The sequence below is a fragment of the Aplidium turbinatum genome, chromosome 1, assembly GCF_918807975.1.
Source record: "Aplidium turbinatum chromosome 1, kaAplTurb1.1, whole genome shotgun sequence".
Taxonomy (NCBI): domain Eukaryota; kingdom Metazoa; phylum Chordata; class Ascidiacea; order Aplousobranchia; family Polyclinidae; genus Aplidium; species Aplidium turbinatum.
Window position 1 is genome coordinate 48,984,859 of NC_137472.1, and position 16,813 is coordinate 49,001,671.

The 16,813-nt window shown below is 37.6% G+C and overlaps 1 protein-coding gene across 1 annotated transcript; it reads left to right on the forward strand.

Annotated features, from left to right (window-relative positions):
- Positions 1-3,402: 3,402 nt before the first annotated feature.
- Positions 3,403-14,784, forward strand: LOC145770664 (DNA repair and recombination protein RAD54-like). The gene is made up of 13 exons (XM_082582360.1): positions 3,403-3,961; positions 4,346-4,501; positions 4,752-4,900; positions 5,160-5,300; positions 6,021-6,188; positions 6,808-6,945; positions 7,133-7,319; positions 7,582-7,689; positions 7,905-8,041; positions 8,182-8,301; positions 8,526-8,654; positions 13,631-13,825; positions 14,525-14,784. The coding sequence occupies exons 1-13, from the start codon at positions 3,476-3,478 to the stop codon at positions 14,712-14,714; spliced, it is 2,304 nt and encodes a 767-aa protein (XP_082438486.1). The 5' UTR covers positions 3,403-3,475; the 3' UTR covers positions 14,715-14,784.
- The last annotated feature ends 2,029 nt before the right edge of the window (positions 14,785-16,813 follow it).

A 16,813-nucleotide genomic window follows, 5' to 3' on the forward strand; every position in this document is an offset into this window, starting at 1 on the left:
TTACATTGTAGTAACAGAATGAAATGGCTAACCAAATGTGTGGCCTATCGTTTTAACGTCGCTAAACGTTGAAATCGTGTAGAAAAGGGTGCTTTTGCTGACTAGGATACGTTGAAACTGAGAAACATTCACAGAAGCCCTACGATACGTTGCATTTTTAAGATAATGTATTCAGACGTTGAATCAATGTACAAATGAAATGTTATGCTAAATGGGTTCTTGGAACAAATTGGAGGGCTTCTGTGAATGTTTCTCAGTTTCAAAGTATCCTAGTCAGCAAAAGGTCCCTTTTCTACACGATTTCAACGTTTAGCGACGTTAACACGATAGGCCACACATTTGTTTAGCCTTTTCATTCTGTTACTACAATGTAAAAATGAACTGTGTTCTTGGAACAATTTTTTGCTGGTTGGGATAACTAGGCTACGGTACCCGATAATTTCCTTTCAATCCAAGCTGTAGGCCACACATTTGTTGGTCCAAACTAATCATTTTAACTATTCAAAAGTACTAACTTATAGACATAAACATGATCTTTTTTTTTTTTTTTTTGTAAAATTTTCTTTGTTTTATTTTTCCTTCATATCTTAAATTTTTCTTAAAGTGTTGCAACCGTGCCAAATTTCTTTCAACTGAATAACTTACTTCGGTCACAAGCACGGTTTAACGTTCGTGTTTTGTCGCTTCTACCTTTTTCTACACCTTTGCTATGTTGACGTGTATTGTTTTTGATATCATGATCAGAAAGAAAAACAACTGAACTGACATGACGAATTCAAGCACGTTTTAACGTTCGCGTTTTGTCGCTTCTACCTTTGCTATGTTGACGTGTATTGTTTTTCATATGATGCTCAGAAATAAAAACAACTGAACTGACATGACGAATTTTAATTTAATAGTTCAAACATTTTCTTTTTATTCCTTTCTGGACGATTTCAACGTTTAGCGACGTTAAAACGATGTAAAAACGGCAATTATAATTAGGCTATGTACCCGATAATTTCCTTTCAAAAACTCGCCGAATAGGGCACTCGCCGAAAAGGGCTCTCGCCGAATAGGGAATTCGCCGAATTGGACTAGTCGAATCGGACTCGCCGAATAGTAGCAGACCCAGCAAAGTCACCTCTGATATTTGCTATTGTGGTTGACGTTGTAACTGAAGGAGTGAGGGAGGGCTTATTGAGTGAAATTTTGTATGCAGACGACCTGGTCTTGACAAGTAATAGTATGGAGGGACTGGAGAGAAAGTTTGAGAAATGGAAAGAAGCATTTGAAACCAAGGGTATGAAGGTGAATCTTGAAAAAACAAAAGTGATGGTGAGTGGAGCAGAAGGAACAGTTGTTGAGAGCAAAGTAGATCCCAGTGGAATATGTGGCAAGAGAGTGATGAGAAATTCAATGCAATGCAAGGAATGTGGAAAGTGGGTACATGCAAGATGTGCTAATGTCAAGAGAGCCGCAACAAGATTGGCGAAGTGTTTTATTTGTGGGAAATGCAGTAAAGGAAGGAATGAAGTGGAAGGCCATGATGATGAGTTCTGCCATGGCATCGAAACAGTGACAGACTTCTGTTATCTGGGTGATCGGATAAATGGAAGTAGTGGATGTGAAGCAGCGGTGACAACAAGGGCAAGATTGGGCCGGAATGGCCCGTTTCGGCGAGTCCGATTCGACGAGTCCGATTCGACTAGTCCGATTCGGCGAGTTCCCTATTCGGCGAGAGCCTTTTTCGGCGAGTTTCAGATTGGGCTGGGCAAAGTTCAGGGAATGTGGGGAAATGTTGTATGGCAGAAAATTTTCACTAAGGATGAAAGGGAAAGTATATCGGAGCTGTGTGCGGCCTGCAATGCTATATGGTAGCGAGACATGGATATTGAGAGAGAGTGAACTGGCAATCCTGAGAAGAACGGAAAGGTCAATGGTGAGAGCAATGTGTGGGGTGAAAACGAGAAGGGAAAAAAGGACTGAAGATTTGTTGGATATGCTAGAGATGAGAGAGACCATAGACCAACTGGCAAGGGCAAATGGAGTAAGATGGTATGGACATGTGATAAGGAGGGAGGAAAGAAGTTTTCTTAGAAAGGCACTAGATCTAAAGGTGGATGGGAAGAGGAAACGCGGTCGTCCAAGAAGAACGTGGAAACAACAAGTGAAGGATGAATTTAAAAAAGTCGGACTGAAGGAGGAAGATGCAAGGGACAGAGTGAAATGGAGAAAAGGGATTAAAACAATTGCTGCGAGGAAACAATCGGCCACCCCCACTAGTGGGGAACAAACCGACGATGGATTATGATGATGATACTGGAAAACAAGTTTTGAAAAGAGTATTATACTTGTCAATAAAGACAGTGCAATGTACTCAACTGGAATGATGGAAATGTGTTTCCAAAACTTATAAATCTTCATTATCTTAAGGCATGCTTTTTAAGCTTCATGCCTATTTGAACTCAGTTGGAAACGTTTTCATAATTTAATTTTGTCTCGAATTTCTGTCGGTCTCAACTGCTTCGAGTAATCAATTTTATGCATTATTTTGGAAGTTTCTTACGTTATCTAACGTAAAAGGTAACCGCTCACACATCGTTTGGTCATGTGTTTCACCTTTTTTCCATGCCTTCAACTCCACTGCAGTATATAACTTTTTTTATTTTATTTTGTATGTTTTACTCTGAGGATGGGCATTGTCATAATACGTGAAACGTCAGTGAAGCTGTAAATCAACTTGTTCGTTTTTGCTTTTACTTTCACTTTCATCAGATGAACGATGCAACTAGTGCTAGAAACGATAATTATCCTGATGAACACCTACACTTTTCAGTATTCAACTGTTTATTTGTTGAAGTGTCTTAATAGCTTTTTGAAGTGTAATAATGAAATATTTGATTTGCAATTCGTGATTTTTAAAGTTTTGTTAGTAAGGATTCTGTGGCAAGGCAAATGTGAAAATGAATCAGCAGTTTCATGATAACTAAAAGATTGAAAAGCGGTCTGTGACATATTATCGAATAGACTGAGTTAATCTTACAATTCATTATCTTCTGTTTAAAATGTTTACTTTAGTTATAAGAAAGTTTAAAGTTTTATCCATTAGGCTATTTAGTATTAACAAAATGAAGTGGCTATATTTATGGCAGTGGTTGCCATGGTTGCAACCAAAAAACTTGTTTTTGGCAGATGTTGCCAGGGTTAGAGTTAAGGTTAAGATTTTGTTCTCTGCTCTAGATTCTAAAATTTACCAAATTACAAGTTTTGTCTTCAAGTTCAACGGCTTTAAACTTTTCTCAAATTATAAAAAAAATGGTTTGTTTGAGAACACTAAGTGTCATACGTAGATATAGCCACTTCCCTAACAAATACATAAAATACCTTAAGTTTTTTTAAATTGCTGTTTTTACAGTTGAAATATCCTGAAGATAAAGATCAAATTAGTGAATATTAACAGTACATATGAAAAGCCTATAGATTTCTCAGCACAATGAGGCGAAGTCTTGCACCAAGTCAGGTTGCTAAGCGAAATCGAAATGATTCTGATGACACATGGGTACCTGAAAAGAAGAAACATTCCCAGTCAGAGACTTTTTATTCACCACAAATTTACATTTCTCCATTTCGAAAACCTTTGGGAGTACTAACAAATGATTCAAAAGTATCAAACAAAACATCTCCTCCTGGGCTCGTCTCTTCAAACTACAATTTTCCTGATCACAATTCTCATGAAAAATTCATCAAAAGCATTCTATCAAAGCCATTTAAAATTCCAATTCCCAATTATAAGGGCTGTTTACTTGGTGGTCGGGGGTTAGGACTGAAACGCCAACTTCTTCGTAAACCATTGCATGACCCATTTGAAGAGAATTCTCTTATTCTATATACCCCTCCTGAAATATCAGCCCATGACGCAATGATGATGGATAAAAACAAAATTCCTGTTCATGTTGTTGTAGATCCAATATTATCAAAGGTGGGTGCATTTTTCAGATTCAATGTAAGTTTTGTATTCCATAGAAATAAAATCATTGTCATGATGTAGTGATGTCTTAGACATAGAATTTGTACATAAACATTAAACAGGCATTACATACCCTCTCCTAGACTATATGGCTATTGGCTATATGGTATGATAGGCTGTTTGCCTATCATATACAGTACGGTACTACTCCCTTATATGTTTGAAAAGTGATTTTTTATGTTTTTGTTTGCATGACACAGAATGCATTAATTGCCCTAATCCAACATTATTTGATAGCAATTTGTATCACAAAATGCAATAAAGGTTTGCAAATTTTGAAAATAGCAGTTGTGAATTGGCAATACAAAAACATATCTAAACCTTATTATTTGGTAGGTTCTTCGTCCTCATCAACGAGAAGGCGTAAAGTTTTTGTATGACTGCGTAACAGGTGGAAGAATTGATGGATCGCATGGCTGCATCATGGCAGATGAGATGGGCTTAGGAAAAACTTTGCAGTGCATAACTCTAATTTGGACTTTATTGAAGCAAGTGGGTGGTGTTTTATACAAACTGAGCACTTGAGCAGTTTTGAGAGATGACTTCAGCCATTTTTTAATATATGTGTTTGAACCACACGACTATGTTTAACTTTAAAGCAAATAAAAGTTTGTTTATATTGCTGATTGATCAAAATTACTGAAGCATCCAATCAAGCTAATAGTTTATTGTAATGTTGTCATGTATGGTACAACATTTCAACTAATTTTTTTTCTCCACTGCAAACTTAAATCTTTCTTAGGGTCCTCAAATGCTTCCAATTATTGACAAAGCTGTGGTAGTGTCCCCTTCCAGCCTTGTCAAGAACTGGGAGAAGGAAGTGAACAAATGGTTAGTTAACCGTGTGCAAACTCTCGCTATTGACTCGGGAAGCAAAGAAGAGATTGATAGGTAAGCAAAGCATTGCAGAGAAGTTTGCTGATTCCACATCAATTATAAAAATATGTATAATTGTTTACATAATGTACCGTACCGTAAATGCTATCAATATTACAATATCTTTTCTTTTAATAAGTTTGCTTCTTATGATTGTTTTAGAAAAAAAAACTTGTGCAGCGTTGGACTTTTTCTGTAATTTGTACGTTTGATTGAAGGTGAAGCATACTTTTGTCTGTATGATGGTAAAAAGGAAAAAAATATTTGAATTCAGGAACTTGGAACAATTTATGAGTTGTCATGGCAGGCGGCTTGTTACACCAATCCTGTTCATCTCATATGAAACCTTTCGTCTTCACGCCCATGTTTTACACAAAGGAAAGATTGGATTAATAATTTGTGATGAGGGCCATCGGTATGCTATAATTGATGATAAGGAAATACAGTAGTGTAATCTGCTGTGGACTAGAGTACCGTAGCTTTTTTTTTTTTAATTATTATTGAAAGATTTTGTACTACAGTAGGCCTATATATCTAAACTTTTAAAAGCAAACCATTTTCTCAGTATACAGAATCTCAGATCATTTTAAAATGCTTTCTTTCACATAATCTTGAATTGTTAGTGAGCAATCCGAACAACAAGCGTTAGTCGCTGTTTGTTCAAGACTCTCAATGTGAGTTGTGAAAAACGGCATAACAACCATAAATAGTTTCGTGTAATATTCTATGTCAGGAACATTAAGCTTAAATGTAAATTGTTCAGTCACATTCATACAACTTGTTTTGATGATGAAAAATCTGCGCTGTAACAAAATTAACTTATTTCAAAAAATACTGATAATAATTTAGTTTATAATTAATTCGTAGTACTTCAACGGCGGCTAGAAAATGGCATGTGGTATTAATGTTGACCAAAAACTGTATGCGAAAAGCCATTGGAATACCTGTATGCATGGAAATGCCTATATACCGGTACCTGTATGCGAAGAACTATTGGAATACTGTATTTAACAACGTCGGTTTTCCTCTTAGCACAGAGGTTGATAGGATAAGTTTCTTTTTAAATGAGCTTGCTTTTGGTAGGTTTAGTGGTTGACGATTTAACAGTTCTAATCAATCCTTGATGGGTTTTCAGGTTAAAAAATTGTGAAAATCTGACTTATTCTGCGCTGAGCAAAGTCAAGTGCGAAAGAAGGGTTCTTCTCTCTGGTACTCCCATACAAAACGATCTACTTGAATATTTCAGTCTGATTCATTTCGTTAATGCTGGAATGCTTGGCACAGCAACGGATTTCAAAAAAAAGTAAATACTGATAAATGTTGCGATGCTGAAGCTTTGTTTACAATTTCTAATAGGAGTTGTAAACGTATCCCATGGCTCCCTTAGGTGTCAGAGCCATCATATTGTGCTATAGGCTATAGGTTGGCACTATAGTCTTATTTGGCATCACATGGGGCAAGGTCGGAAAAAAAGCAAGAAAATGGCATTAAATTTTGAAGACACTAACATTTACTATTTGTTTAGTGTCAGTTCAATTTGAAAATTCTTGTCTGATGCAGATGCTGTGTTCCAAATCCACGATTTGGTAGAATGTTTTTAAAATATAAATCTCATTTTAAACCACTTTATATGCTATTGGTGAATAACCCAAACTGTCGTAAGACGTTGCAATAACAATGATATTACAAGATTTATTAGTATTAGGAAGGATTACTATGTTTTTCAATGTGTTCAATGGGACATGCTTTGATTCTGATGCACCAGTTGCATTGTCCTGTGGCAAGATGGTAGTAACGCGTGCTGTACGGAACGGTAGAAATCGATAATGACCTCAATGGTAATAATACCTACAAGCCCATATGTAGGATAAAGTGATGGTTCGTACTAACATTCTATCATGGTGTTGTATGACTATTGAAAGGTTTGAATTGCCAATACTAAGAGGCCGGGATTCATCGTCAACAGACAAGCAAAAAGAAATCGGAGAAGAAAGACTGAAAGAGCTTGTCAACTTGGTGAACCTTTGCATCATTCGAAGGACTTCCGACATTTTGTCAAAGTGAGAAAAAAAAGCTTTAGAAACCCTTTATTTCGGTTATGTACAATATATTTCCTGATTGAATAACCTATCAATACAGAAGTTAAGAGAGCATAAAAATCTCATTATATATTCAAAGCATCACATTCACACTATAACAGTACCGGTACTATGAATATTGAACATTTTTCCTTCATTTTCTTGCCAGGTATCTCCCTGTTAAAACCGAGTTAGTAATATGCTGCCCGTTGACGCCATTGCAAGAATCTCTGTACAATACCTTTGTAAGCAAACAGGATTTCTCAGCGTCGAAGTCTCATAGTGGAAAGAAAAAGAAACACGATGGAGACGGGTTGTCCGCTGGAGGACTGTCAGCCATCACACAGTTAAAAAAGGTAAGCTGAAAGAAATGCTTAAAGTTTCACGAATAATTCCAATGCCTAATTTAACTGTACAAGGTAATAGATGGACTTGAATTTCGATACCGTGGAATATTTCAGTTTGTGTTAGTTGGAGACAAGCGTGAACAATTCTGCCTATCCTAATTCAGATGCAATAAAAATCGCAAAACGATGGCGAGTTCCGCACAGCAATTTTTTACTTTAATTGGTTGTGTTTGTCCAATGTACAAATTTAATGATGCTCCCACTTCTTTAGCTATGTAACCACCCTGCCCTGATCTATGAGAAGTGTATGTCTGGAGAAGAAGAGTTTTATGGGATGAGGGAACTCTTCCCTTCTTCCTTCAACAACAAGACCATTCAGGTGACCTTAAAATATATTTATATCGAAAAAGTTCCTTTGTTTATTGAAGTTTTGTGAATTAAGTCTTTTTTCGTATTTTAAAACGTTGTTGCATTAAAGTAATATACGTCACAAGTTTTGTTATGCGGAAGATATCCCTGGCTCCCTGGGAGCTTGACGCTTTGAATGAATCTCCTTTTGAAAGAACATGTGACATCACTGTTATTTCGTTACAGCCTGAATTGTCTGGGAAAATGTTGTTGGTTGACTACTTGCTGGCCATTGCCCGATCTACCACCAACGACAAGTTCGTTCTGGTCTCAAACTACACGCAAACACTCGATTTGTGCGAAAAACTTTGCAGATTGAGAAGGTACGACCCATAGCGTCATGCTGAGAAAGAAACTCTATCATATATTTGAAATGCCAGCTTAGTAAGTAGTTCAATTTTTTTTTTGGCATTGCGTGTAACGTTTCATACCTGCTTTAGAACTTCTACTATTCAATTTTCAGATATCTTTTCGTTCGTCTTGATGGAAGCATGACCATAAAAAAACGAGCAAAGGTTGTTGAGAAATTCAACAACCCGTCTAGCCCCGAATTCGTCTTCATGCTGAGCAGCAAAGCTGGAGGGTAATTCTATGAAGCCTGTGACATCTCAGTTTCTTTTTGTTACAATGCGAGAGACTAACGTTTCGCCTCCTATGTCCATGCGCATTCTCAAAGTGGATGCTCTGCGCAAGAACCCAATTTAAAAAAGAACTCAAATTAAATCAAGAATGAATAATTCTGCGAGTTACCAAGTAAAGTTCCTTTGTTTTAGTTGCCTTTGACGTCATTAAATTTTTCATGTTAAGATGCGGCTTGAACTTGATTGGTGCAAATCGTCTGGTGATGTTCGATCCCGATTGGAATCCAGCCAATGATGAGCAAGCGATGGCTCGTGTGTGGAGGGACGGCCAGAAGAAACCATGCTTTATCTACAGGTTTGTATTGACTTTTTGTCTACTTCATTCATCTAAAACAACACTTCCCTGTGTTCTGGCACCTAGTACCTACCACCTAGCTTTAATTCAGTCGCTGTTAAACGTGTTTTTCAAATGCTACAGATGGTCATTTGCTTTGTAGTCCAGTCGCTGAACTAAAAAAAATGGTCAAACCCGGAAAAAAATAATACCAAGCTGAAACTTTGTCAGGAGGTTCGATTGGTGATGTGGAGCCACCAAAAAAAAAGCCCCATGATTCCCCTTTGGGAATAGTGAGTTTTGGCCATTTTTCCATAATGGCCGCAGCCCCCATAAGCCAAAAAGTCGAAATCGTCTAAAATTGATGTTTTATACCTCATTCGAAAGATAATTTCATACTGAATCACTTTTACAAAAGAACTATGGTCAAAAAATGCACACATTTGAAGTTATTAGCCATTAAATGCGGACTATAAGGCAGAATCCACCATTAGGCTTTAGCCTGGTGCTTTCCGCACTAGATATAAAGTCAAGTGAACAGCACATAGATATGGGCGACTCCAGACGCAAGCGCGACTATGATGATTATGTAATGTTTAGAGATTGGCTTGAACAACGCAATCCATTTACTTTTTCTGATGAGCATCTACATTCCTTGACATCCGGCTGGGTTTCTATATCTGGAGAAGATTTGGTTAATTGTGAGAGATCAGAGGAGATAGGAACAATCATTCAAAAAACATTGGATGGTCAAAATTTAGCAACTGCAACTATTCAACACAAAACCTGCATTAAACCACTTGAGGTACTTGGAAGTTTTGTAAAGATAGACAAGGAACACGTAAATGTCATTCCAATCATTCATTTTACAAGACTGGCCGCTATTGCAGAACGTGAAGACGATATTGAGAAGTAGCCTACTTTTCATTCGAAATGATACCATATCCTCCTTCACTGTTGAAGGCAGTGGCGTAGGAGCATATGCTGCCGCCCCTGGCTTTCGTTGAAAATGCCGCCCTAAGTAGACTGCAGAAAATTTTGAAATAATTTCATGGTCAAGCAATCTTTTCAATAAAAATAATTACAAATAATGTGCCACGTCTCAGAAGTTCTATATTGCTTGAGAAAGAAGCCTCACTGTCTCAGCGTTAAGGCCAAAAATAAAAGACAAAAAATGGACAACAAATGTATTAGGCAAATAAAAGATCAATAGCCGCCTCAAAATTGAACTTTTCGAGCTTTCGCCGAAGCAAAATCAGCGATAATATCTTCAAAATCAAGTTTTTGAACGTAGTCTCTTTCTATAAAAAGAATCCATAGAGCTGGTAGCCGATCATCATTCATGGTAGAACGTAAATACGAATTGAGAATAAATACGAAATGAGAAACTCTTCTCACAGCTCGCAATTGAAACACCAATGGTAAGATAAAGTTTCAGACACAAGCATAAATATGGTGTCGAATCAAGTAGGTGTGATTTAGCTAACCACTTTGATTGTTCACTTTGATTGTTTTTAATTGTTTCACAGGCTACAGCTATCCAACATCACGCAAGAAACAACTCGAGATTTTTAGCGGTTGTTCTATCCTTAAATTTTTTAAGGTGTGCCAGCTGTCTCTTTGTAAATCATTTTCTTGTTTTACTTTTTATTTATTTTTGCATTACTTCATTTCTCGTGCTGTATGCACTGTGCAGCCTCATTTTGCCGCCCCTGGCGCAAAGCCAGAACCGCCAAGTGGCTGCTACGCCACTGGTTAAAGGATGGACTTATGAGGAAAGCTGATAAAGTTGCTTTGAGAACAGCACTAATGAATGATACAGAAGCTGTTGGTAATTGGACCAGATTGTATGTTGTTGATGGAGGTGCCCTACTTCACAGAGTCAGATGGTTGAAAGACTCAACATTCGCTGAATTGGCTCAACTCTATGTATCTTATGTTAGAAGACACTATGGTTCTGCTCATGTTATTTTTGATGGATATAAATACGCTTCTACTGTACAAAGTCATATGAACATTGAACATACTTGACAAACTGCTAGTAAAAAGTGTCCAAATGTTGAAATGGCGTCTATCAATTCTGTACCAGCCACACAAGATTGTTTTCTTTCGAATGAACACAACAAAGCTCTATTATTTTATTGATCTGATTTCTGAGAGTTTGAAGAAAGATCGCAATTGAAAGCCGTGGCCGAGTGGTTAGCGCGTTGGGCTCGCAGTCGAGAGCCTGCATGTTCGACTCCAGCCACCCGCACTTGCTGTTGTTTCTCTGGGCAAGAAACTTAACGATAATTGCCTCTACCCAGTGATCGATTTCGAGTAATGGGTAGTACCAAATTTAAGTCATAAGTAGACTAGACAACCGGAAACTGACATTGCCGTCGGCTGCAGCGTGGGTCAGGTGTATGTCGGAAGGCGTACACCGATGCATAGCGCTCAAGTCCGCTTTCCCGCAATGCAGGATAAAGATAAACAAACAAACAAACAAAAACAAACAAAGATGGACAGCAAGTAACTACGGTAACTGTGATGGTGATGCTGACACTGAAATTGTGGAAACAGCAATCAATCTTTCTGCAAGCAGACGAAATCCTATTGTTGTTGTAGCCGACGACACAGACATCATTGTTATGTTACTTTATCATTGGAAGGGAGATTTTCAAGATGTTGTATTTTTCCAAGAAAGGGCTCAGAAGGGATGGAGCATGAAAACTGTACCACCTCCACTGGAGACAATCAGAGAGCATCCTCTGTTTGCATGGTCCGGCTGTGATACTGTTGCATGGTTCCGGCTGTGATGCATGGTCCGGCTGTGATGCATGGTCCGGCTGTGATACTGTTTCGGCTCCATTTGGAAAAGGAAAAGTAAGCTTTCTCAAGCTTGTGAAAAAATCTGATGAACTGAAAGATTTATCCATAAAAATGAGCGATGTTTGGGAAGACCAAGCTCAAATTGCAATGTTAGCAGAACCAACCTTTGTAGCAATGTATGGTGGAAAGAAATTTGAAACCTTAACGAATCTCAGGTTAAAAAAAAAAAGACATTGCATTTGTGAATAAGGGTGCAACATTTTAAGTAATTAACGCAGAAGAGAGGCAATTTAAGATAATTTCCTTGATCTTTTAAACATCCCTGTAATAAGTTATTATTTCATATACCTTCCATTACTAAATTTACTTTGGACATAGTGATAGAAAGTATATAGAGATGGCAACCCAGGGTGTGTTGGAACCAGAAAAATGCCACCAACAAGCAGAGCAGCTCATTACCATGCTCTTCATGCACATCATCAAGTAACCATATGGAAATTTTTAAGCAATAGGGAAATAGAGTCGAAGGAAGAGGAGTGGGGCTGGAAACTTCAAGACAACAATTATTCTCCAATAATGACGGACAATAAAGTTGCTCCAGAGTGTCTCCTGCAGGTTATAAGATGCAAATGCCAATCAACGAAGAATCAGTGTGGTACAAAGAGATGTTCATGAAAGAAGCATGGCCTCAGTTGTGTAACAGCATGCAGTGGTTGTCATGGTGAAGGATGTGAAAATAAAGAGGTAAACAGTTCTTCAGTTCAATGTTTTCTAATTTCTTGGACAATCAAGCTTTTAGTCAATTAAGATGAAAATAAGCGTATAACGCCATAATTCATTACAACAGAAGCAAGTCATGTGACCATCATTTTAGTTGTATGTAGTGACTTCAACTATTTATAGGTTATGTCAGGTGACATGCAGTCAGATCAGATATTTCATAAAGATCAATGTTATTAATTTTAGATACTCGAAGTTTACGAATCAAGTGATGATGATAACGACGATGATGATGGACGGAATATCTTTGATTTATTCTAATATAAAATATGGAACATTTTTACATAATTTCTACAATTTTGCTATTTACCGGTCAACATTTTTTCAGTGTGGTGTATTTTAATGCCAAAAATATGTTAATATTGGTTTGGGAGTAATTCAGGATAAAATATTCCAAAAATTATAGATTCAGCAATTTTTGAATTTCTACACCTACAATTGGTTTAAATTTTCCACTTTTATGGAAACTTTTTGTTTATACATTAAGTTTTCCTAAATCAGTTTGAGGAGTAACTTCGGATGGGAAATTGTACACTTTTTCGTAAGCTCTGGTTTAACCATGGAGTAATTCATTGCTTGTCACTCCTCACAAAAATCCACCAGGCTAAAGCCTAATGGTGGATTCTGCCTTATAGTCCGCATTTAATGGCTAATAACTTCAAATGTGTGTATTTTTTGACCATAGTTCTTTTGTGAAAGTGATTCAGTATGAAATTATCTTTCGAATGAGGTATAAAACATCAATTTTAGACGATTTCGACTTTTTGGCTTATGGGGGCTGCGGCCATTATGGAAAAATGGCCAAAACTCACTATTCCCAAGGGGGAATCATGGGGCTTTTTTTTTGGTGACTACACATCACCAATCGAACCTCCTGACAAAGTTTCAGCTTGGTATTATTTTTTTCCGGGTCAAATCATTCAGCGACTGGACTATTGAAGGCCTGCTCTTTTTCCAACTTACAGAATTGAAGTTATTTACAGAGACCATCACGCAGAAGTAGAGCATTTGCCATCACTATTTTGTCAGCACGCATGGCTGGTTCGTACATTGTTCTATCGCAAGAATGTCTGGAGATGTACGCATTCAACAGCAGTTTCAAATTTTAGCAAGCTTGTGTATTTATTGACTCCCTTGTACGATGTAAATTCATTTGATCTTGTAAGCATGAAGAACATCGAACATAAGATACTTTGTTGATTTTTTTTCTTTGACATTGAAATATGAAAAACAAATTAATACACTTTTTACGCAGTAGGCTGTTTCTGTGGTAACTTTGTGGTAACTTACAATCAGTAAAAAGTTTTTTTACAAGCCAACCTCGTAGCAATACCAAGACAACTGTTAATTTGAACTAAAGAACAGCGCATTTATTGGTTGGTATCGTTTTGTGTGTGTTTTTTTAGGTTACTAGCTACCGGCACTATCGAAGAAAAGATATTTCAGCGACAAGCTCACAAGAAGGCGCTGTCGTCATGCGTCGTTGATCAGGAGGAAGATGTGGCACGTCACTTTTCACGTGATCAACTCCGTGATTTGTTCACTCCACTGACTGGCGAGAAAACCCTCAGCAGTACCCACGGCACACTGAATTGTAAAAGGTTAGCAAAAATAATCTGTAGAGTGGCTGGTAATATGTATCAGATCAGTGGAGAAATTGTAACATTTTTGCAGGTGTAAACGAAACTCTGTCTGAGTAACATAAGCTTGGCTAGGAAAGAGTTAAATTTTTTTTTTTCGGATCGATTACTGGATCACAGCACACAGTAAACAAAGAATCGAGTAAAAAGACAATTTTTAAGCCCCCCCCCCCTCTAACTGTAGTTAAGTATTGCACAGCAATAAACGAAATCGCTTAAAATCCAGTTCTGAATTAAATCAAATTAATTCAGAACTTGATTTCAACAACAATAATGGTTTTCAAATCTGAATTAATCAATTACTGGGATCATGTTGAGAAAATGACTCTTGACTCAATTTGTGATTGTGGCCTGGACAATCAGGCGATGAAGCACGTCCTTACCAACTGCCCCTTTAGCCCTTCCTGAGACAACGACCTAATAAACATTACAAACAATGGTCTTATCTAGCTCCGACACTGGCGTGACAAGACAAGCTATGATTGAATCAATTACTTTAGCTCATGCTGGTTAATTCTAATGGGCGAACTGGATATATTTCATTCATCATCATCATCATAATCCATCGTCGGTTTGTTCCCCACTAGTGGGGGTCATTACTTATCCTAATTCGTTTTTATTGTCTAAGATGATTTGTTTTTAAAAAGTATATTTTTTAAGGTGCGTCAATGGAATACAATCACGTCCACCCCCGTCCGACGCAGACTGTAACTCCGATCTGTCAGAATGGCATCATTGTTACGTTACAAAAGATATCAGCGATGGAATGCTTCGTCAAATATGGAAACAATCCGGTGCAACATTTGCTTTTTCTCAAGTTTCTCACGAAGAACAGAGGCTCACTGTATGACTCATTACTTCTACTTGCTTTATTCCTCTTTGGTCATTCGTATTGCCTCAAATATAACTGCCTCAACGCGATACGATGTCGCATGCGTGAGATGCTTCAGGTGGACTTCTCTGTAACACCACAACGTCAATACTACGGCTTGCGAAAGACAGCCCAAGCCAGGTACGCGTATTTGTATTCTGCAGCAGGTGAGGTTTAGTAACCAATCTAAAGGCAATGTTTAAATCAGCTGATTGCAGTCATGCACGTTAAAAAAGTAAATTAATTGAACGTTTCACCATCGCCAGCGCGGTCTCCAACGTTTTTTCTCTTACGGACCGGTTTTAAAATGAAAATGGCGGATCGGCGATAGAAAAACGCGGTTTGACATCTAGCCTATATCGTTCTAATATTTTATAGCCTTTTAAACGAACTTTTTAATCAAGATTCGTAAAATAAAATAGACAAAGTTATAGTCGAGGTCAAAAAAAGAAAGTAGTTTAGAGGGGATCTAAAAGGATTGCTCTTCCTAGAAATTTTTGATTAATTTAACGTGGCTTTGATCGCCTTTTATGCAATTCTAGGCCCAATAATGATTTTTGATCAAGACGCACACCTTGTAGGCCTATTTGACCAATATCATAAAATTAAAACTGGATTTCTTGAGAAGTTTGAATAACATTTTTTGATTAAAATTGGAATTACTTTTTGAATATATTTTCTTTTGAGACTAAAAGAATTTCAATACCGTAATTCAATTGTTGAAGGTTTGTATAATATTGTTCATGCTTTCAGTAAACTTTCAAAAAAATTTTTGTGGTTCCCCCACTTTTCGTAAATAACTTATACATTAGAAGGCAAATTCACCTCATACCTCCATTGACACTGAAATAGGCAGAGATGTACGTATACGCCGCAAATTCTACGCCGCATGCTTGCGGCGTAGACTTTTTGTTTGCGCTAACGCTTGCGGCCACATTTTTTTGGATAGTTTGCGCTTGAGGCTACGCCGTGAAGTTTTCCCGGTTTTTAGCACATAGCGTCAACGCATACTTTTTAATGTTTTTTTTTTCGCTACAACACGCCAATACCTTCCAGCGCTGCAGTTGAAAGAATGTTTTCAATGGGCAAAGACATATTGGAACCAAAACACAGCAAAATGTCAGATGAACACTTTCAGATGCTTGTGTTTCTTCGTAGAAATTCAAAATAAAACTTGTTTGTTTCGAGTGGTTTATACCGTGTGAATGTTTGGCACCTAGCAAACCAAATTAGTTTACGCTAGTGTATGCGCTGACGCCGCCAACTTTTCTTACAAGTTACGTTGACGCATGCGGCGTATGATTTTTCGAACGTTTGCGCTGACGGCGTCAATATTTTTTGTATGCGCGTACATCACTGGAAATAGGTCAGTTTAATTGGTAGTTAGTGAGCAAGGTGTTTACTTCGAAATCGTTCGGAATATTTCATTAGTATGTTGGTTTTGAGGAGGTCGTATAACTTTACCGATGCTGGTAGCCTACTATTGTTTAAAATCACTGCTAAAACCATGCGTTCTCAATGCCACCAGTCATGTTAATGACATGGGATTGATTGAGCGAAAAAGTTTCGTAAAATGTAGAAAATTTACACGTTTTTTTTTGGGGGGGGGGGGGGGGGATGGTACGTGATCGTCCCGCCTCCTTGGATCTGTTACTGCTTCGACAGATACACCTACAACAGGTTATAGGTGATATTCATTAAATTGTACGTTTTTTCTACATCACTTGTACGTTTTCATTGTACGCCTAATTAATTTATTTTATGGTTAGACAATAGACATCCTTTCAACCAATTCGCATCTATGACGTCCATTTTGGATGTGTGCTCTCGCTACCCGGTACTGGGGACCCCTGGCCTAGAGGGTGAGGGTATAGTTATTTCGATTCCCACCCTTGTCATTACTTCTGTAATTACCAAACAAAGTTCAAAGTAAGAATTAACTTTCTGACGGCCAAGGGTCACAAGGACTACACAGTCAGCTGGTTCATAGGAAAAATTGTTTTATGTCAAAGTGTCTACCGGTCAAAATACCCCATCTGCATGGACCTACAAATTAGAAATAAGCCCCCGGTACATGG